The sequence below is a fragment of the Primulina eburnea genome, chromosome 10, assembly GCF_022965805.1.
Source record: "Primulina eburnea isolate SZY01 chromosome 10, ASM2296580v1, whole genome shotgun sequence".
In the NCBI taxonomy this organism is placed as follows: domain Eukaryota; kingdom Viridiplantae; phylum Streptophyta; class Magnoliopsida; order Lamiales; family Gesneriaceae; genus Primulina; species Primulina eburnea.
In genome coordinates this window covers 2,067,890-2,089,547 of record NC_133110.1, presented here as the reverse complement: position 1 = coordinate 2,089,547, position 21,658 = coordinate 2,067,890, and the positions used below count along the sequence as shown (strand labels likewise).

The following is a 21,658-nucleotide window of genomic DNA, read 5'->3' as shown; positions in this document are numbered from 1 at the left end:
AATCCCAGAAACACAATAAATTAAAATATCGACTACAAAGTTGTATATAAATAGTTATGTATTAATGTATATATGTATGCGCACATATACAGCACAAAACTTAACATAATGAGCAAGCTTGAACACAACAGATGATAAGAGTTGGTCTTTAAACTATATGATCATGTTCAGACCAAAAACATCAACCAAGTAGTAATACTAATCATTGTAACGCTGGCGATGAAGCTAGCATTATTGTATTACTTGGTCCAACCATTTCAGTATATATTGCCTGATTTGAGACATCTTTGACTTGTATGTGACTTCTGTATAGAGGGATGCCATTGAGTCCATCATCACCTTTCGAATGCTTCTTCTCATTGATGATTCACTGCAAGCAGATGGCTTGGTAGTTCCTTTATATGCATTGCAAATGTAGCTGATAAAGTTTCGATAGTCCTGCAGCAACACAGAGAACGTAAAATGTAGGAAATAAACACAACAATAGTACAATCTCATCATCCCATGTAGCAATAATCAATATCAAGCAGCATCAAACATCTTCAGTTGGAAACTTTTTGTTTTCGTAACTTTGTCAACTCGTTTTAAATCATGTTGGCATAATTTGGAATGAATTTAAAGGATAATTACATCATAGAGCGGCTGCCCATCTACGGTAACCCATGGTACATATTTATGAGGTGGTTGAAGTGCACTTGTTTCAGCTGCATATGCTAGTTCAAGCTGCAATAAAATGATAAATTTTTATTCAAATAACGTCAGCATAAAAAATGCTCAATCAAGGAACAATTAAACAAATATATGCCTGATACAGAAAAGCAAGGAAATCGGTAAGAAGCACGTGTATAAATTCTAGAATGAATGGAACGGTAAAAATTGAAATTCAAACCATGCATCTGTACTCATAAGTTTTCAACTACACTGTTAACAAAAAAAATATATCAGAAACAGTCCATCGATTTTGGATATCCACCTCAATCATCAAAAGAATGTCATGTTTCAAATATAATCCAACCTAATAGGGTTTTGCTGTATCGGAATAAAGAGCAAGCAGCACTAACCACATCTGGCCAAATTATCTCCGACAATTTTTTTCTAAGCTTTTGCACTCAGCGATTTTACTCAAAGAGGAAGTTCCCACTGTAACTTTTATGAAATAATAAAAATACAGTAATGTACACGGTTATCTACGCTGGAGGGAATACACAAATATAGGTATCTGCCATAATTAACTGGGTAAAACATGTCTCCTAGATGCAATCAAGATGCTGCTAAAATTTTCTCAACACAAAGCAAGAAACATAGTTTGTGAGGCACTTAATTGAAAAGAAAGAAGATGAATATTTCAATCAGTGTGTCAATTAATTATACAAGACCATCCCCATAAATTTACCATGCAATGAAAGTAGCTGCTGAGGAAACATATGGCATCTACTAGAGATTTCCAAAAATGAGAAAAAAAGTTAAACTAATGGCACATTAAACTCGAATAAGAGCAAAATTAACATACAGGATCCCTCAAAAATTGTAAGGACCTCATAATTTTTCAAATCGATCAACCAGAAAAAATATAGTAAGCAGTAGGAATTCGCTGAGGCGGAAGAGTCCAGAAAAGAAGAATAATGCACTGATGCGGAAGAAGATTAAACAAAAGAAAACTACATATTCAGTAGAGATAAAGCAAACAATATGGTAAAGACAAACAACCGGTAGAGACAATACATCTGGTAGAAATAATGTATGTGGTAGACAATGGTAGAGATAGAATCTGGAAGAGACGTGGAGTGAAAAATGTGTCACGTCATGGACATCATAAAAACACACCACAATTTCCACTGACTCCAAATTTTTTTCCGTAAGCACCGTAAAATATGCTCAGATATAAAAGGATAATTCGCAGGCATGCAAAGTGAGAAAACGAGGAGTAATGTCACGGGCACGCATCAGCCATTTGCTAATCAATTACATCACAAATGCACCACAATTTCCACTGCCTCCTATTTTTTTGTAAGCACAAAAAAAATTGTTAAGATATAATAGGATTACTGGTAAGCAAGTGATGGTGAAATTGTGTTTAATAACAAAAATGAGAGTACATTTTTACTATATTAAGGGATCAATCGTTTAATTAATATTTCACTTTCTTACAGAATATAATAGTTAACTAAAGCTTTATGACATAAGTCGGCCCTGAGACGTTCAAAGGAAATTTTGGTGGTCTAAGATATGGTAAGCAATACCGCTCATCTGGCAGAGAAGATCTCTGAATTATGTAGGTTCAATTCCGTTAAAAGGTTTATATTCTTCTAAATATACATCAAACTTGAGCGTGATTAATTGTGACATTTTGGGAGTTGTGCATAAAAATCCTGGTTATCAATTTATTTGTTACCGCATGCTAAGCTCGACAAAACGTGTAAGACTCTAGTGATATGGACCATCCTATCACCACTATTTCTGGGATTTTGATAGAGGCGGGGCATCACAACTATATATCTCAGTAATACTAAAGACAGATTGAGGATATAGACATACTGCCAATAACTTCTAAGTCTCGCACATCAAAAGTGCTTTGACGTCTTTGCCACTAATTCAATAGTTCAACCAAAATCATTGATGAGTTTCAAGATTTTCACATTAAATTTCTTTAAGAAATTGACTCCAACCAAAATCCTGGTATATAAACCATAAATCATCCTGTCATCATCCAAGAACTCTGAGAAACTCTGATTTACTAGATTTCATAGTCAAATTATCTACTTTTCAAAACCATGAATCTTAAACGTAAAATTTTTAAAAGACAGAATTCTTGACCTCCACTTCAAATCAAATCTGTCACAAAATAAAAGCAACCTGAGCGACTATTCAGATCCTGCAAGCAGGAGAGCTAACCTCTTTCCCGCGCTCGCTGACATAACAAGAAGCCACAGCAGAGGAATCCAAATTCAATTTCTGGAAACATGTTTCCCAATGGGTGTAATTTTTGTGGTACACCAGACTCTCCACACAGTAGATAAATGGAAAATGATCTTTCTGCATCAGGAGATGGAAATATGGAAACAAGATATCAAAATCCTAATACATTTTGAAGACAAAAAATCATAGAGCCTCGCCATGGTCAATTAAAGATCAGCAAACATAATAAGAGGTTCTAAATCTCGACCAAGCATCACTAACCACATCTGGCCAGGCATCGATTGCGCATGCCTCCACAGTATTCAGTATGCATTCATTTATTCCATGCTGCAAACACGAAAAACTCGATGTCAGTAAAGTGTATAAGTCATATACAAGACGCTGTCCAATGAAAGCTAGCTTCCACGGTTCTCCGTGGACCTTGATAAAAAAAAATTCGGTTCATTTATCGAAGGCAAGAAACATCAGGCGGTTCTTCCAGCTGTTTGGTTGATAATTGATGCATGACAGGAAACAAAGGGCATAATTTTAATCAAATTCACTAGAAGTCTAAAACAAAGAAATGAAAAGGGAAACCAAACGCAATCCTTCCTATCAAGTATCCAACTTGGCTGTCTAACTCTTCGATAAAACGATAACATAACCGAAAAAACATAACCATAATAACAAAAACAAGATCAAATTAACAGAAAAAGAGACCGCCCGAAAATTATAATACTGAGATCATAAGGATATTTCATAATCTTCAAAGTAAAGAACGAAAACCTGGCAAATGATGGTTCCATTAGAACTGATTTTAGCGTTGCCATATGGGATGAGCTTCAGATCGGTGATTGAAGCAAGGTCGGACTCAAAAACCTCGTACAAGTAATTAACGATCAAATTGGAACAGTAGGGGCAAAGGGACTCATAGTAGAGCTCGAGCTTCACCTTCGACGCAAACCCAGATGAAAAAGATGCAGTGATAATGAATGAAACGAAGAGCAAACGAAGAGCATCCATGGCTGCAGATTAATTTCAACGCTCTTCCAATTATTTCCTACATTTTTATATTATTAGATAGATAGATATATTTGTCTGCTTGCACCGGGTGATTGATTCTAGTGGGACCGACCCTTGAGATTTTTTTGGAACGAACAAATTTACGAAAAAACATCATCATCCAACGACCAACCCAAAGATTTGATTGGCTTTGCTTTTGTAAGCCGTTACGTAATCTTGTTTCTGTTGCTGGATGCATAAACTCCACCAAGTGTCTGTGAATCAATAGTTTTGTTCATATTACAAATTCTAACTGAAAAATTGCTCTTACAATAAAATATTTTAAATTTATTTGCAAGACTTTAATGATTTATAAGAGTTACAGATGTGGTAAAGAAGAACGAGCAACTTTTTATCATTAGCTCATTATATTTATGATAAATTTTTAAAGCCAAAAAATATTCCAGTGAAATTTTATTCATATTGTATTGAATTTTAAAAATACTTTACAAAAACTCACGGCTTTTCACGTGAATTTTCAGATTCGAGAATTTTGAGCAAAATTAGGATATGGGTCAAGCCTGTGTATGCCACGATTCTCGAGTGGCTTATCCAGCAGCATTTTTGGGTGTCTGACATCAGAATACCTATTGAAGTAGCTAGTATCCGCGGTGATGTTTGCTGTGTTCGTCTAGTTTTAACATCGCATATACCATGCATGCAAGCGTGTGGGATCCATGCTTTGAGGCGTATGCATGTCGTAGCCCGCCCCACGATCTCTCCACGGAAGTGACTCAAGTCTATTGCACTGTTTCTTGAGTTGGCTCGTATAACCACAAACCGTGTACATGTATTCAGGGGTATGCCAAAGGTCGGTGCTAGCACTTCGTGTGTAATGTGTTTTTTGTATGCAAGTAGCCCCCGCGCGCGCGCGCGTGTTCTTTGTTGATCAGCAGGGTGAATCGATAAGCTTTCAACGATGGAATCTATCTATAGACAAAACAGTAACGGTGTATTGCAAGCATTGAAATGCTAAATATAAAATCAGAATATAATATTCAATAGAAAATGCAATTTGAGATCAATTATAAATCCAAAAGATCCACCCAAAGTCATATGCCAAATTACGGGTTATATTCACAGATTTTAAATTGTTATACTGAACAGTAATAATCAATATGAAATAGTCTGCGATAGGATACAGATCTAAAAAATTAAGCTGAAGGTATTATAATGCATAACTTCAACTAAAAATTCTGGCATCTGAATTTGAAGACGTACAACTATGTGAAAGGAACCAAAAAATGGGGAAAAACTAATTAGATTATGTTCATTAGGGAACACAAAACCTGACTGAAGCTGTACCTATTTTCCTAACAAAAACCTACGTACGGTAGAATATAACTGCATTTTTACGCTACTTGTAAACTGAACTGACCTAGATAGAGCCTAATTGCCGCTCGAGCCAATACGAGGAAATTGGAAAAAGAAGTAGGACGCGGATGGACCAAGAAACGTGTACAAAGAAAAATTACTATCAGACCATAATTTAAATTTTTTCACGGTATGCAAAGTATGCCTTCTCCGCATTAGCAAGGCGATCTTGAAACAAAGCCCATTCCTTCTTGCATCTCTCTCGTACCTCCGAAAAAGACAAATATATCAGCCAAGATATATAAATCTATACCCGAAACCAAAATCAACATGTTTCCTGTGTTTTTTAGACTGCTATATGTAGGAGGTTTCAAATGGACAAACGAGTTTTCAAAAGTTCAAGGATTATAGACAAGGTTACATGTTACTAACTTATAATGTTATTATGACAGTAGATGAGCTAGAGTCTTGCTAAGCAACATAGTTAAGAGGAAAATTAAAAAAATAACATAGACAAAGATAAGTCATAGTTCAGGATATACATACCCCTTGCCATGGAGCTTTCCCATGATCAGACTTTCCCTGAGCATTTAAGAGGAAGTTTGGATTTAGTAAAAACTTTTAGTAGAAAATTTAGCTCACAGGATGAACAAGCGAAAAGTGAAAATGAAAGAAACATGAATGAAAACAGTAACACATAAAAAGGAAAGAAAACAAAATATTATGCGTAATATAATTCCATGACATAATGTCGTCTACATTTGTCGAACAAAACAAAAAGGAAGATGTTACGAGAAGATTGAGGTATAACATGGTACTAGACATCAGAGCAAAAACTTGGCAGGAAAAATAAACAAAAAAATTGAAAGAAAATATCACTATCTAACCTCCCAAAAAGAAGAATACATGATCAAAAGAGCTTTTTAAAAAAAAAATCAATGGATGTTTCAAGATGACAATAACTATGAAATAAAAAAGGAACATTGTTGCCTGCTGTGCTTGAATCTGGCAGGATAGAAACTACCATTCCTCGTGAATGGCATGAATTATGAATTATAGTGGGAAGCCATATGGCACCAAAGGGACAAAGGAAATCAATTGGTTTCAATAATCTGGGCACAGGGCAGGCTTCAGAGAATTTGAGGACATTGTGATGCTGTACATTGAGTCCATGCCATAAATAACCACATTGGAAATTGAATTTTGGATTGAATTAATAGAAATAGGGAGCCAGATACGCCATGGTAAGTTCTAATCAGCAAAAAAATGAAAGGAAAAAATTCTACTCAAAGGAAAATTATTCGCCATTAGGATAAACAAATTACATGGTAGACAATCCTATGGCCATCAAACAGCAACAGAGCCCTAGTATCAAGAGTAAATTGAGCAAGCGAACTAGCACCTCTCTCAAAAAGAGAAATTTTGGGTTTTACACCTATTAATCCATTCTATCACTCCACCAAAAGATGGCCCCCTTATCTATTGTTGATCTTCATCAGAATCTGACAATCCAAGAAATAATACCAAGACAGATGAAGATTTAGTCCTTAAACTGAACGTGACTAAAAGCTTCATGGGTGTGCTTTTTTATTTCAATAATCTTATGCGCAAATAAAGTCAAAAAACCTAGGTTACAATCCCCAAGCCCACAACAAAATGAGCAACATGTAGCACGACTAAAGTTCAATGAAACATGAATTCAGAAAACTACGAGAAAAACGTTATGCAGCATCACTAACCTGACTTCCAAGTGATGGAATAGTTTGGTGTACAATCCACTGCGCATCAACAACCCCAATTTTTTCATGCGAAGGCTACAGCGACAAACAAACACCGATGATTAGAAGTACCCCAATGACAATGGGTCTCCAAGAACTAGTAATAAATAAGTAATATGTTATGAAAAGTTGAAATGACATTCTTTTCCTCTAACTAACTGCTCCTCAATGTTTTTGAGGCACACAGACTCATGCATGCCATCATGGAGTTTGGAGGGTTGGGTTGGGGTGGGGAGTTGGCATGTGAGAGGGAGAGAGACACTGACTTCCACGCATCTTCTTAATGCAAAGTCCAATCCCCATCCATGAACTAAATCATTCTGCAAGTAAATAATTAAAAAAGAGTCATGGATGAACAATAGGTTCAAACATAAATAACAAGGAAAGCAACAGAGTAGTGAAGTCAATAAATGAAGCAACTCGTGAGGAAGACACAGTAAAGCAAAATGAGACAGATACCTGAATCATATGCCAAACACATCTCCAAGCTTTACGAGAAAACACGGGAGCCATAATTTCCACAAAGCTGAGCCAAACCAAACAGAAGAGGAAACAATTACTGTGCGCTAGGCAGGAGAGAGGAACTAAATCAGATTTACCATAAATATTAAGATTCGTATGCGAGTGTTTATGAAACAATCTAGAGGAAATTAACTCTCAGAAGAACTTTGCAGGCCCACGGTCCCTAACATTGATTTTCTATATTATAGAACCTCACAACAAGGTTGTGAAGGAGGTTGATTGCTTTGATAGAATAAGAAGACTATTTCCTTTTTGGAAATCAATCTTGTAGATATAGTCCCTGAAGTCAATCAACAAGAATATTGTGTTCGTCTCTTCGTTCTCCTTTTTTTAAATACTATAAAATTTAAAATGATACTAGAGCCAAAAATTGATGAAGGTTTATCTGACTCATCATTGTCTCCAATCTGTTGAATATCATACCTCTAGCTGTCTGTCACCAAAAAAACAGGTTGACATCTCCATTATTATTGTCCATCATGATAATCGTTTTTTGTCCACCCTTCGGTGGACAAATCACACTCAACAGAAAATTGACATACAATCTGTATTTATTAGCTATTTACCTGAAGTTTGGATATGATTTCGAGATTTTTATTATTCAAGGTTCATGTCTAAATTGAGAGGCAGTAATAAGAAATCAAATATTATACATTGGAATAATATCTAACTTCATAAAGATTATTACAAATTTAAATATACTAACCCACACAAAATGAAAATCTCTAAATTAGAAAAGAGATTTTACGCTGCGCATGGAGGCAAATATGGATCACTACACCAGCCTGGTTTCTCGTCTGCATCCCTGCTTATCAGTATCAACCCATTTCTTATTTACAACTCAAATTTACAAATGAAATGGGTGTGGGCGGGGGTAGTATGTCTTACGATAGTCAGCCAATAAACCTACTTGTGTACTTCTCCATCACCTCTTCTCTTTGTCATTTGCCATGTCAGTCCATTATTGGGCTCGAGACCAGGTTGAGAAATTTCCAAACCATGTTTCTTAACAAGTTCGATATACCTGCCATGCAAAGAAAGCCCGAAGCAGTTGAGGAGAAATAAGTGATATACTAAACAAATACAGAATTTGGAAAATATCAGTGGCTAAAGAACAGATATTACTTCTCAGCATTGAAGTGTTCAACTCCAAGATCTTCATCCCAAATGAAAATGTAATCATAAGCAAGTACAACATCTGGCTGCAAAAATCTCTTTGCATACCACCTACGAAACCAGCAACAAGGACAAGTCATCAAACAAGGAAATAAATTTACTCTGCAAAAATATGATCACTCACAAGTTGAGACCAATATTCATTTGAAGGATGATGCTTTTATTGGGGTTATATTAATATGATATTGAGTATTAGCTCATTATGGTAGTGTTGTTTGGTTCTTGAGAAATCAAGTTAAAAAGAATAGTTTCTTTGAAGTTTCCAAGCAGTAAACCATCTCCCCTGAGGTTCATATGTGCTACAGGATCCCCAATTACACTGCTCCTATGTCAGAATGAAGCCAAAAGATCAAGCTCTAAATACTTCTACCCTCACTGATTGCCAAAATTTAACCTAAATATTAATGATATTTTAGCAATAGCTGTGGATACTTTTTACTCTCATTTCCAGTCCAGAAGTCCATTCATCTCTAATTTGTCTCTTAATTCTCTCATCTACATTATGCATGGAATGGTCCTGGTCATTGTTTTTTTCCCTCGAGTCTGACCAAAAGGAACAAACGAATGAAGAACAAATAGTACATGAAAGGTTAACAGGTATATGCCCTAATATTCTAGTTATGGTTTGTGACCGTCACAATCAACATAAGAAGTTTTCAATCACGAAGCATCATGGCTTCTCAGCTCTTGTTAAGGAATAGAAAATCAAAGATGGCTCGTCGCTGATAAGGATAACCGAACATTACCATTTTGTTTGTTTTCTAACACTGACATGTATGGCATTTCGTGACCACTCAAATTGATCCCATTCACTTGTATGGCCATCATAATGGAAAAGTAAAATCTGAAAATCCTCAGAAAACTACAAAATAAGTTAAATAAATATCAGTGCAATGAAACTTCAAGAAAGAAAATCTCTTTACACGTTAACAGAATTATAATCAGTCTTAACCTTTTTCACAGCTGCATCTATATTGTTCATTTGATTCAAACCAACTGTAAAAGTTACTAGGTACTTTGGCTTCCTTTTCAGATCCTGAAAGTTCCAGATTGTACCAATAAGCAAAGCCCAATAACATAAACTCCATTAAAATTTCTGTAGACTAGAGCCTTTGGCTGTCCAATATATGCAAACTTCTATAATGATGTTTATAAATGATAATGAACATATTCACAGAAACACAAAGGATGAAAAGAGTGATTCCAACCAACCAATAACAACATATGCTACGAGCACGAAACCATTATAATGAAGTAATTTCACAATTAACTCAAAATCAACCTACAAACGAGCATGGATGAATCAGATCTAGCATTAACATAGTACTGCAAAAATTGATACAGCATAGAGAGATGTTATTCTCTAGAGATAATCTTTTGTCGGTCCCAGAGCTATAACCATTTCAACATTCTTCAAACCATACCTTACTAGGGTCACCCCATAATCTTCTCAGATAAAAGTCTGATTCCGAGACAACAATTCCCGGTGGTAAGGACTCCGCACCACGAGGATTTGTAGGAATGTGGATCTGAAATACCAAAAACATGAAAAAAGACGGGTACAATTAACGCATGACTGTAACTCACATCAAACAAAATCCAACAAATAATCCAGTATATTAGGTGCTGCAATTGTAATAGGGCCACCAATCCGGGCAAATACTTGGAACATAGTCATTACAGCATTTGGAACAGTCGCGACATGGAGCTTGGTACTTGATGAAAATATATTCTTATCAATCTTATACATCATATCTCAATCAAAATATGTCATGTCAACACAAATTATATAATTTTTTGTTCAAGCTAATATAGACTGCCACCCAATTACCAAGTGGACAACTGAATGGAGTTTGTTTTGAGGTTTTCATCGAATTATGCCTAAAATGCAATCCATTATTTGATATTTTCAAATAGTTGAGAATTGAGATGTGTCTTATTATACTCTTTCAAAAATCTGTCTGTTTCTCTCTCCAAAGCTCACAAATAATTTCCATTACCACTAACTTTCAAAATTTTCTAGATGCTATCTCATTCAAATATATATCGTTCTCATGAGTCTCCTATTTTTTTGCCACGCCCAATTGAAACCAAAGTCCTTCAATGAACACAGAGAAAAATATGATTTCTAAATCCATCACGACATTTACATAAAATGCATGGTCAGGTGAGATTTGTCACCAGACTCTCAACATAGCATGCTAAAACCAAATTAACAAGAACTCTATCTCCTCCTCTTCTCTTCTCTTAAAGTCAACGTTCCTCCATAGCAAATATTCCACAATCCAAAACGAAACATCATGGAATAAATAAATCTGCATTTTGATAGTTATTTAAAGATGATAGTCAAAAAACAGAAGGAAAAAAAAAAGAGAAGACCCCTCCCCTCCCAATCATCCTCCCAAAACCTTAACCTACTCCCGTTGCCCACTTTCCACAGGCACTTAGAAGATACTCTTTGGCTTTGTCCAGACTCTGATCTCCAGACATCACTCCCGTATTTATCCAACTGCACCCTATGTCATAATTATTTATCCTCCAAGGGAAATCTCCACAACCATTTGCAAAGTAGTTACTTATCACAAGCCTCCAAATCCACAATAACCATGTCTCTTTTTCTCTAGCTTTCAATCTTCTCTCTAATCAACTAAATTGCTACATTTTGACTCATTGTAACTTCCATAAAGAAAGACCTCATTTTTTTAGTTTAGCTTACACACCACAAAGGATCTTGAGCGTAAAATAACTGCTCTCTTCCATCCATCAAATAGGTTTGACCACTTTATTAACTACATGATTCCTCCCAGCAAGACGGTATTTGGGGCTTCTTCCTAATTCTAGACTCATGCATGTAATTGGCTAAAATCCAACAATTGTACAACCAAGTACTCCTGCATATCCACTTATTAGTTCATCATTCATGTTTATGCCTAAATTGTGTTCTTCCTAAGTTAATTTGAAATATAAAATTAGACAAAATATCTAGCAACTACATTGTTTCAAGAAAAAAAAAAGAATCAATTGAAAATTAAAGAAGTGAAGTATTCAGTCCCATTCTTTCCTCACCCGTGCAAACAAAAACAGTGACGGTTGCTAAATAACTATCATATACAATACCAACGAAATAAGCGTTAAGTGTTGAAGAATGAAGATATTTACTTCCTTTCTCAAAAAGAAACTAATAGATCATGCTCCTGACATACATTCTTTAGCATTCATATCACAAAATACGATGCTCCCGGTGTCCATTCTTCAACATTCATATCACAACAAGTGCACCACAGATAATTTGATTGATGGTGGAAATTATGGAAAACTTTTACAACAGCAACATGCACGAGAAAAAGCAGTACCTTGGGTGTTAAAGGAGTAGTACCAAGATTTTTGGGAAAACTACGAGTGGCAGAATAATGATCACCAAGCGCTATATCAATAGATGACCTTAAACTTGATGGGAGATTAATCTGCCAGCAAAAAATAGAAATCATGATAAACATCCTCCTTAGAGATTAGTTATGAAGGACCTGAGGCATACCTTCGATAAAGAAATTGATGGAAATGAAACACCAACAAAATATCCAAGCACCATTCCCATTATGGTTGTTATCACGAGCCTTGAACTACTAGTTGACTTCTTCGCAAACCCACTGCACATAGATATTGAAGATAATGAAAATAAAAGGTACGTAAACTGCCAGCCTATCAGCAATAATTCACTTTACTTGAATCAAAAGAGAGCTTGCAAACCTGCGATGCGGGGTTCCCATCAGGATAAAGAAAAGCTGCTCTACTTCAAAGATCACAGACTAGGAACAGATCAATTACATGAAAAACTCCACCACGCATCTGTCACTTTCAAAACTTTACTTCGCATGGCATAAAACAACTCTATATTGCAATCACTATCATAAATTTACTCCGCAGTACAAAAAATGCCCTGTAGAACACAATAAAAGACATTCTTTTTAGAGCAAAACGACCTCTACGTTACTCAAACATCGCATCCTCATTGTTCAATCAATGATTGAATAAGATGAGCTCCATTAATTATTAAAAGCAATCAAGAAGGCTTTCCTTTTTTTTTTGTGAAATCAAGACAGCTTTCTTGTACGAAGTATAAAGCCAACTCGTACAATAATCATTTTACACTTACTTATCAAAGATATCCATAATACGTAACCAAATTCAGAATATAGCAGAAATTCAATTATCATGTAAGCAACCATTCTTATCAATTTTTAGTGATTTCCTGAAAAAATTATATAATCTTTTTAAAATACCTTATTCATCGACATGCCAAAAACATGGAAAACAAACAGCGAGTAACACATGTAAAAATCATAAAACAGAGTTAACAAGTGGACAAAAATCATCGATATGCAGCGTCAGAATCAAGCTTACGCTGTTAATTCACAATCTGAACTTTTCAGATTAAACAAAATAAACATTTATAATTCCATATCCTCTCCGAAGGATCGATCGTCACAGTCGCCAAACGCAAGATTGTATTTTTTTTTTTAAAAAAGAATGCAAACAGAACAGTTTTGAATAATAAAAATTTAAAATCATGGTACTGCAGGAAATTGAAATTACAAATTAGCGAATCTTTCAATTTCTCACCTGCCGCTTTCAGGAAATGGACGAAAATCGTTAGCGTGTTCTTGATGGATGTATGCTGTCTATACACCAATCCTTGACTGGAAATGAGAGCTTCAAAAATGGTAACATGTATGTTTTGAGTAGCTTTAATAAAATATATTACATTTCTTGACAAAATTTATGCCATGGCCAACATTTTACTTAAAAAATAATATAATTCAATATTTTAAGTCATTCGAATATTATGTTTTGATTCATAAGAATAATAATTATTATTTCATGAGAATTATTTCTCAATTTATAATCAATGAGAAATGAATATTTACTATTGTTATTTAATCCGGAAAAAAAAATATTTAAATTAAACTACCATATTTTAAAGGAAATTTTACAAAAAAAGTTATCACATTTTATACCCAAGAGGAGGGTCACTTTCAGTTGTACCGAACGTTGTGGAATATTTTGTGAAGAATTTCATGTGTCAAGATTTTATGTACACGTCCATCGTTGTCGAGTAATAATAATTATAAACTTTAATTGAATTTATTATGTTGACTAGTTGTTCTCATTATTATTATTATTATTATTATTATTATTATTATTATTTCTGTTTGAAACGCATGTTGAATGTTTGACTGGATTTTTGTCTCTGTTTCAAAAACCATATTAATGAATTAAATGAAATATCAATGTAATGTATGAATAATATGACATCTGAGAAAATATGATTCAGCCTTTTAAAAATATATTACATTTATCAATTAAATAGAATAGAGTTGTTCAAACAAGAAGGAATTGAGAAAAAAAACTAATATTAGTTATTTATTTATATCAAATAAGCAGTAATGAAAAAAATGCAACACTAAAAATATATTTATTTATTTTAGTTGCCTCTATTTTTAATTGACTTATATTTTGTGATAAAACAAATTTATACATGAATGTTAAATTTATTTAAATAAAATACATGTAACCTTATATCTAACTTATTTAAATAATATGTTCTAGTTTAACCAAAATAAGAGCTTCCCAAAAATGTTTTTGCATTTAGGAAACATGGGGATTTTCTAAATTCAATGTTTTTTAATTTGTATCAAAACGCATTACATGATTTTAACAAGATTATATTTTTTTTCAGGAAAATCACTAAAAATAAATTCATTGAAACAATTTTCGTTTCGACACACATTCCATTGAATAACTGACTTCAATCATTTGGACTAATGGATTATTATTAAATTGAAACATGTAAATATCAATTAATTCATTCAAATATTTTATTCTGTTATTTTTTTAAAAAAATAAATCATTCAAACCTAAAACGTGTTTTAGGAACGAATTTTTGTTTCCAAATATTCGATTTTTTTGGTTATTGGTATCAGTGAGTTCAATTTCAATTTTAATTCGATTCAATTAATAAAAATTTCATGCAAAATTGATCACGTATTATATAACGTGCTACCGAAAGTCTTAGCCTAGTCCTCCTCATCTGCATCATATATGTTTCTTTTGTCTAATGAAATCCCTCCCTTCTTTGGGGCTAGTCCTCCTCATCTGCATCATATATGTTTCTTTTGTCTAATGAAATCCCTCCCTTCTTTGGGGGGGGAGGGGGGGGGGGGGGGGGGGGGGGGGGGTTCTTTATAAAAAAGGACGAAGAAGAAGAGCGGAAAAGAAAAAGGGCTCGGAACAAAAAATTTTGAAAAATACAAGCAAGATGGATCGACAGGGTTCCTAATCCTGTGTACCAGAAGCAGCTTCTTTTAGACAAGACCTCATTATCTTCCCTAGCTTGGAGCAAGCATCAAGGCATAACTGCATTGCCTACATGACAACCAGTACAGCGCACAGTTAATTTTCATGACAAAGATCAATGTTTTAAATAAGAACTTTGGCGGTGGACGTGCACACATGAAGCCATGCAGGCAGAGGCTATAGACTATAGTTCTACAACTTTCTAACACAGAAAAACCAGTAGTACAACGATATGCTTTTCATACCTCGTGGATCTTTGATGTCGACCATTCTCCTGTGACAGTCATTTGAGTAACCTCATTACGCGATGGCATGAATGTAATCATTAGACTGCCATCTTGGTAACTCTCCTCTTCTGATATAGGATCGATAAGAAAGTCCTTGCCAAATAATGACTGAACATGAAGAGATATTAATTATAAAGACTTATGAAACACTCATTAATACGCCAAATTAAATATATTTCAGTGTAATGTGTCTGAGGTTTTGTTTTAAGGCAACATGAATATTTTCAGGGAAAATTGTCCAATGGTAAAACTTGCGTTCTCAGATTGGATTCAAATCAATTAGGAATGAAGAAGATAGCTTCGCATATTATCTTTACTAATCTGAATGTATCATGACCCATGCCACATGATATTCCAAGACAAGGTAATGAACAAACATGAGATCAATACCACTGATACAGAGGTAACCATGTCATATAACATGATGCCAGCATCTGCTAGAGCAAGACTGGCACACGATATTACTACTGGGAGATCGCCTGCAACAATTCAATGACTCCGTAAGTAAAAAAGCAGTAAATTTTAAGAATCTGAAAGACACCAGCTTCAAATTGTGATGCAAATGATTAACATAGTTCGATGGCTTGGCACACTAATTCTTTTTTCCATGAAGCTCAATGAAACCCCAATCTAGATGTACGTACCAATAGTAGCTTCTTAAGTATTTGTATACTCTACTTCAAAAAAATTCACAGATTAAAAGCCTCTGAAAGATTTACCAATTATATAACCTGTCGAGGGTAAAGACATGCACATTCCTAGAAAATGAACTACCACATTAGATTTTGATTCCCATAATTTTAATTCATCGATGACAATTGCATGGCCCAATCGTTGATCAACAGAAACTTAAACATGACTTACTTCCTCCGGATTCCAATACCAATGCAAAAACATCAACAGTTGTCTTGGGGAAAGATTTCAATATAATAGCACCCTCAAGAGCTTTGTGGAGTGTTGACGACAGATCTTTAGTTTCATGTGCCTGACAAACACAGGGTGGAAAACTAATAAAGGATAATAAAATATTGATTTAAAATTAAGCAGTAAATGGTAATCATGGAATACAAGAAAAGTGTAAGGATGAGAAGAATATAAAAATAGCACCTGGCCATGAATGGGTGTAGCGAAAGTTGTATAACTGACATTACAATTTAGTCTCCCTGTGTCACTGTATATCATTGCTTTCTTACTTTCTCTAGGGCCAAATCTGGACATGCAAAAACAAATAGGAAAGCTTAGGACCAAATCTGAACATTACAAATCAGTCTCCCCCTGTCACTGTACATCATTGCTTTCTTACTTTCTCTACGACCAAATCTGAACATACAAAAACGAATAGGAAAGCTTAGGCACAAGCTACCTTGCATGTATGTAGGAGGTAGAAAATGAAGCATCTATAACTAATACCTCATTTGGTCATTCAAGAAACAGAAAACCATTTTCGTAATCGAATACTTTATTCATGCGATTTTTTTAGATTCCAGTACCAAGACACATACACCAATATAATTCAAATGTTATACCATCCAAACCGAAAAAAAAAGGTTTAGTGACTCGGATTTTCTATGTTTCCTTAAAGCATATTTACTAAGAAGTTCATAAAAGAAGAAAATCAACTCAATGTCTTTCGTTTGTAAAGATAGAGCAGTAAGAGAAAGGCAAAAAAAAAAGAAGTGATATTATTATAGAATTTGTGTTTGCCTCTTCATACGTTTGAGCACAGAAAAGAAACCTACTACATAAGAGAGAGCATATATGGAGAGGGAAAGTTTCCTACATTGATAAACGAGATCGAGAGGATATTTCAAAGATTTCTCCCACCTCTCTAGATAACATTTTCCCTTCTCTCTAAGATTCTAACCAACAATGCCACAAGCATAAAATGTTTTATGCAGAAACATTAATTCTATCAACAAATAATTTAATGGGGATGGATGCTGGCATTAAACAAAACATGTTATGGAAAATCTATGAAATCATGTACTCACACAGAAACAATGACCTTGGTGTTTCCAAACTCTGCATAAGCAGACCCTGAGGCAGAACTCACCGCACCTGTCCTTAGTACTGCAGAATTCGAACTAAAATATGATGCAATTTTGAAGTATGCGCGATAATTTAAATCTATACTAGCACCAAGCATGGGAGAAAGAAAAATAAAATATTAGTCCTAAATTTATAACTTCATATAAGTTACTCAGTTAACAACTCGACACGCGTTTAAAAACCCAAACCCCCCAAAAATGGTATCTAGCAGCTAAAACAACATCGATGTCTAAACTGTTAAAATATCAGAAAACACGATGAATAGAGCGAAGAATTAACAATTAATTAACAAAATACAAAAGCTCCAAATAGCAACACAAACTATGAACAATATCACAGCGCACCCCTTAAAATTAATCCAAAATGAAACTCACATACAGAGACAACATGCACACAGGCGAAAACCCACTTTTTACAGCTAGAGAGCATGTATATCCAACACTTACATGCAGGGCGGCACTGATGGATGCGGCGGCCGTCGGAGCGTACCCAATCAGAACCCGAGACATTCAAGGTCTTCTTCTTCCTAAAATTCGTCGGCGACGGCGAATACGTTGCCGCCGTAGAGCTTGGCTTTCCTGACATGCCTTCTTTCTCCAAATTCCTTGGTAGTATGAGAACAATGCACAATTACGATTTCTCCCTGTTAAACTCCCGCTACGTCATTTCTATCCATGACATCAAATCAAATGCTACAAATTCAAAATCCTACCTTCTTCCCTTGGCTTCAACTCAAATCTCCTCTCCAAATCGGGCGACGATGCTCAGCAACATTCAAACTCTCCGCCAACAAGCTCCATTGTTCAATTAATCATTTGGATCACAATTACTCGAGTAAAATGTCGCATGGCGTGGAAACTGAATATGGATTTAGCTTTCGCGTTTTAGGGTTTGAGAGAAGTGGACTAGTGGTTTAGCGAATTTGGGCCCGTCTACATTTTGATATTATTGGTTTTCGGCCCAACTCATCACCATATATTTTAATCCCAAGTGAAAATATAATCATTTTTAGGCTCAACCTAATTAATATATTGGGCCAATTAAGTTGGTATTTTAATTGAATTTTTTAAGAATATTTTAATTGATTTTTAAGCAAACTGAATAGTAGACCCGCCACCCAACTCGGGTCAATGTTGATTTTAATCGAAAATTAAATAAAAGAACGTTTTTTTTAAAAAAAAATACTATTATTAAATTCAAAGAATGACATTTATTTTTATATATTTCATATATAGATGACCAAAAATGTGTCTCATACAATATCACAAAGATAGTTTGGAATCACTTGATATCTAAGCAAAATAGTAATTGTTGAAGAATAAGATTCCAAAACATCCATTCAAAAAAGGAAAGGAAAAAAGAAAAAAAGCCGACTTACTCGATCTCCACAAGACAAGAATATTTAAAACTAAACCAAAGCTCTTTTTATTTACAATAGAAAAATACTACTTTTTCATAGATGACTTAAATAAAATATCTGTGTTATAAAATTGATTCATGAAACTGTCTCGCAAGAGTTTTTGTGATCGTTAAATGTGAGATTTTTAAAATAATTATTTGGATTTCCAAAGCATATAAAATATGTTAAAAATGTGAAATCATTTTATCAATTTTAAATCCGAACAAAATACATGTCAACATTTGAAAAAATTAACCTTTGATTGACCGGTGTTTAATACATAATCTATTCAATTTTTAACCATCTTTGTTTTTATTAAATATTTAAAAATCAATTTTACAAATTAAAAGAAGCTCAACACACGTACTCATTCATGCAGCACAAAAGCTATTATATACATATATATTTCCTCAACTTTACATGCATAAAACATACGTAATCCCTCCCTCACATATATGGAGCAACCTCCGCCTCAGGTACGATGTTGGCCGAAGATTCCGTCACCGCAGACACCACCACAGCAACGATGTTGGCCGAAGATGCTGTCCCTGCATACACAACAACAGCCACAGCCACAGCCACAGCCACAGCCACAGCACAGCAACAGCAACAGCAACAGCAACGATGTTGGCCGAAGATGCTGTCCCTGCATACACCACAACAGCCACAGCCACAGCCACAGCCACGATGTTGGCCGATGATGCTGTCCCTGCAGACACAACCACAATCACAGCCACAGCCACAGCCACAGCCACGATTTTGGCAGAAGATACGGTCACTGCAGATACCGACACAGTGGTGGGATACGATGTATTCCAAGCAAGGGTTATGTATCGCCATTGTTTCGCTGATCTCCATCATCTTCATCTGTCTAGTAGCCACCATCATTTGGCTCTCATTTCTACCTAAGTATATGAAATACTCGATCGAGCAGGGCTCCATCTCCGGCTACAGCTTCAAGAACGATACGCTCAACGCGAACTTCCACTTCCTACTCCAAGCAAACAATCCGAACAGCGGGTTCGCAATATATTACAAGGGAGTGAATGTTTCAGTGTCGTACGAGGGCACGACGCTGTCCGATAACAGCACTGTCCCTACATTCCACCAGCCGAGCAGAAACATCACGCATGTGAGATTTGATTTGGTGGCGAAAGATGTGCGGATTAACAGGACCGTGGCTCGGGATTTGAACGCGGAGTTTGAGTCCGGGGATGTTGCATTGGATTTGAGATTGTGGTCGAAGATGATGATGGAGTTCGGGGGTTTCAGGATTCATCGCGGGCTTACTATTCATTGTAAGGGTTTGAAGGTGCCACTTTCTTCGTCTAAAGTGTTTGAGAAGGTTGCTTGTCGCAAACATGTATTTGACTGAGTATCATAAATCATTATAATGTTCTCTTAAAAATGAATTTATTTTTGAAGTTTTTTAGAAAATTTATTTATATATGTTTTTGGTTATGTATGTTTATATATATAAACCATTAATTTTATCTTGCAACGATATTTTATTTTATTTGCTCTAAAGCATAAGCAGAGCTCGAGTATTGTCACTATCAAGCTACTTAATTGAGATTCGAGGCTTGACAACACTAGTAGTTACACAAACAAATCTGAGTATTGCTATTTGAGTTGAGCTCAGATAGGAATAGGAGAGGATCGGGCCAACCTAATCTTCTATTCAAAATCATATGTACTAGACCCCGGAGTACGGGCGAATTCGGAGGAAGCACATGCCGCTCAGCAGGCTTAAGAAAGGCTTTCCCAGAGTGGCAGGGGGGGAGTTCCCTGCAGATCCTTCATCTCAAACGCCTTGCAACAATGTGGCTTTTGCTATCAAAATTAGGAACCAATTCCTAATCAGGGTGCAGGCCTCGAGGGGTTTCTAGAAATAAAGTAATGCTTAAAGGCTCTAAAAAAGACGTGTTAATATCAAAATTAGGAACCAATTCCCTGGTCCATCGTTCAAGCAAGGACATTAGGGAAAATCAACTATTTGAGTTATATGTGTCACATCTCGTAAGTGTTGGGATATCGTGAAAATAAATATAAGTTTTTGGACCAACAAAAGATAAGGATAAATACAATCCAGTTCAAGGGTAAGAAAAATATCGCTTTCAACAAAAATAATTGACGAAACTTAATTAATTTGAAAAATCATTTCGTTTTATTTGAAAGTTCGATTTTAGTTTTTTAAAACATCGGTTAGATCGATTCGGTTCAATTTTGATTTTTAATATAAAACTTCAGTTAGCTCAACAAACCGAACTTTTATTAAAAAAAAATTAATACATTATTAAATTTTCTAATCAAGTTATTTTAATAAATAAAGTTTAAATTATTTAATTCGATTTTTATATTATATATTTTATTAAAACTCGATTTTTAAAAAAAAAAACATAGATAAAAGTTCTTTTAATTCGATTATTGACAAAAATAATTGATTTTTTCGATTTGTTTTATTTGGTTTTCGTAATAAAGTTCGTCTGATTCAGTTCGTCGAAAATAAATTCAGCTAATTCAAGTTTAAAAAGTTCAATTCGATTTTAACCAGATACTCATCCCTATCATTAATATCTATAAAAGGAGCAAGCCATTCTTTTATCCTTTTTATTTAACTGATAATAATTTTTTACATCTACATGAATGTAATTGTATTAATCTTTTTACAGTTTTATAAAACTTTCAAGAATTCATGCGGTGAAGGTTGCCAGGTGGAGACACATGTCTAAGTCTTTCGATTTAATCTTAATTAAAAGATCAAACTCTGGAAGGTAAAAATCATCACAGTTCCGTGACCAAGGGCCTATGACCTAGCCCTA

General features: G+C 34.9%; 4 protein-coding genes across 10 annotated transcripts; 1 reads left to right on the top strand and 3 right to left on the bottom strand.

Moving 5' to 3' along the window:
* LOC140842409 (gamma-interferon-responsive lysosomal thiol protein-like) lies at nucleotides 1–3,970 on the bottom strand. The gene is made up of 5 exons (XM_073210294.1): nucleotides 3,682–3,970; nucleotides 3,178–3,243; nucleotides 2,893–3,033; nucleotides 631–723; nucleotides 1–438 (listed from the first exon to the last, which is right to left on the bottom strand). Exons 1-5 carry the CDS (start codon nucleotides 3,916–3,918, stop codon nucleotides 232–234), a joined length of 744 nt encoding a protein of 247 aa, XP_073066395.1. The 5' UTR covers nucleotides 3,919–3,970; the 3' UTR covers nucleotides 1–231.
* A 401-nt stretch (nucleotides 3,971–4,371) lies between these two features.
* LOC140842406 (uncharacterized) lies at nucleotides 4,372–13,477 on the bottom strand. Of its 6 annotated transcripts, XM_073210289.1 has the most exons (16): nucleotides 13,368–13,477; nucleotides 12,495–12,684; nucleotides 12,283–12,394; nucleotides 12,101–12,211; nucleotides 10,172–10,276; nucleotides 9,700–9,783; nucleotides 9,494–9,609; nucleotides 8,697–8,798; nucleotides 8,482–8,595; nucleotides 8,320–8,376; nucleotides 7,509–7,575; nucleotides 7,316–7,369; nucleotides 7,011–7,085; nucleotides 5,818–5,853; nucleotides 5,441–5,539; nucleotides 4,372–4,887 (listed from the first exon to the last, which is right to left on the bottom strand). In XM_073210289.1, exons 2-15 carry the CDS (start codon nucleotides 12,512–12,514, stop codon nucleotides 5,447–5,449), a joined length of 1,146 nt encoding a protein of 381 aa, XP_073066390.1. In that variant the 5' UTR covers nucleotides 12,515–12,684; nucleotides 13,368–13,477; the 3' UTR covers nucleotides 4,372–4,887; nucleotides 5,441–5,446. The 6 variants fall into 6 exon arrangements, with proteins under 6 accessions (XP_073066390.1, XP_073066387.1, XP_073066391.1 ...); XM_073210286.1 differs by lacking the exon at nucleotides 4,372–4,887 and having other exon boundaries at nucleotides 5,205–5,539; XM_073210290.1 differs by lacking the exon at nucleotides 4,372–4,887 and having other exon boundaries at nucleotides 5,205–5,539; nucleotides 12,495–12,615; nucleotides 13,368–13,470.
* Nucleotides 13,478–14,769: 1,292 nt separating this feature from the next.
* LOC140842405 (exosome complex component RRP41-like) lies at nucleotides 14,770–18,338 on the bottom strand. 2 transcript variants are annotated; one of them, XM_073210284.1, is made up of 8 exons: nucleotides 18,150–18,338; nucleotides 17,884–18,041; nucleotides 17,380–17,458; nucleotides 16,496–16,598; nucleotides 16,253–16,373; nucleotides 15,779–15,867; nucleotides 15,347–15,496; nucleotides 14,770–15,170 (listed from the first exon to the last, which is right to left on the bottom strand). In XM_073210284.1, the coding sequence occupies exons 2-8, from the start codon at nucleotides 18,020–18,022 to the stop codon at nucleotides 15,081–15,083; spliced, it is 771 nt and encodes a 256-aa protein (XP_073066385.1). In that variant the 5' UTR covers nucleotides 18,023–18,041; nucleotides 18,150–18,338; the 3' UTR covers nucleotides 14,770–15,080. The 2 variants fall into 2 exon arrangements, with proteins under 2 accessions (XP_073066385.1, XP_073066384.1); XM_073210283.1 differs by having other exon boundaries at nucleotides 17,884–18,080; nucleotides 18,150–18,336.
* A 1,411-nt stretch (nucleotides 18,339–19,749) lies between these two features.
* LOC140803664 (uncharacterized protein At1g08160-like) lies at nucleotides 19,750–20,211 on the top strand. Its single transcript, XM_073159564.1, has one exon. It carries the CDS (start codon nucleotides 19,750–19,752, stop codon nucleotides 20,209–20,211), a length of 462 nt encoding a protein of 153 aa, XP_073015665.1.
* Nucleotides 20,212–21,658: the final 1,447 nt, after the last annotated feature.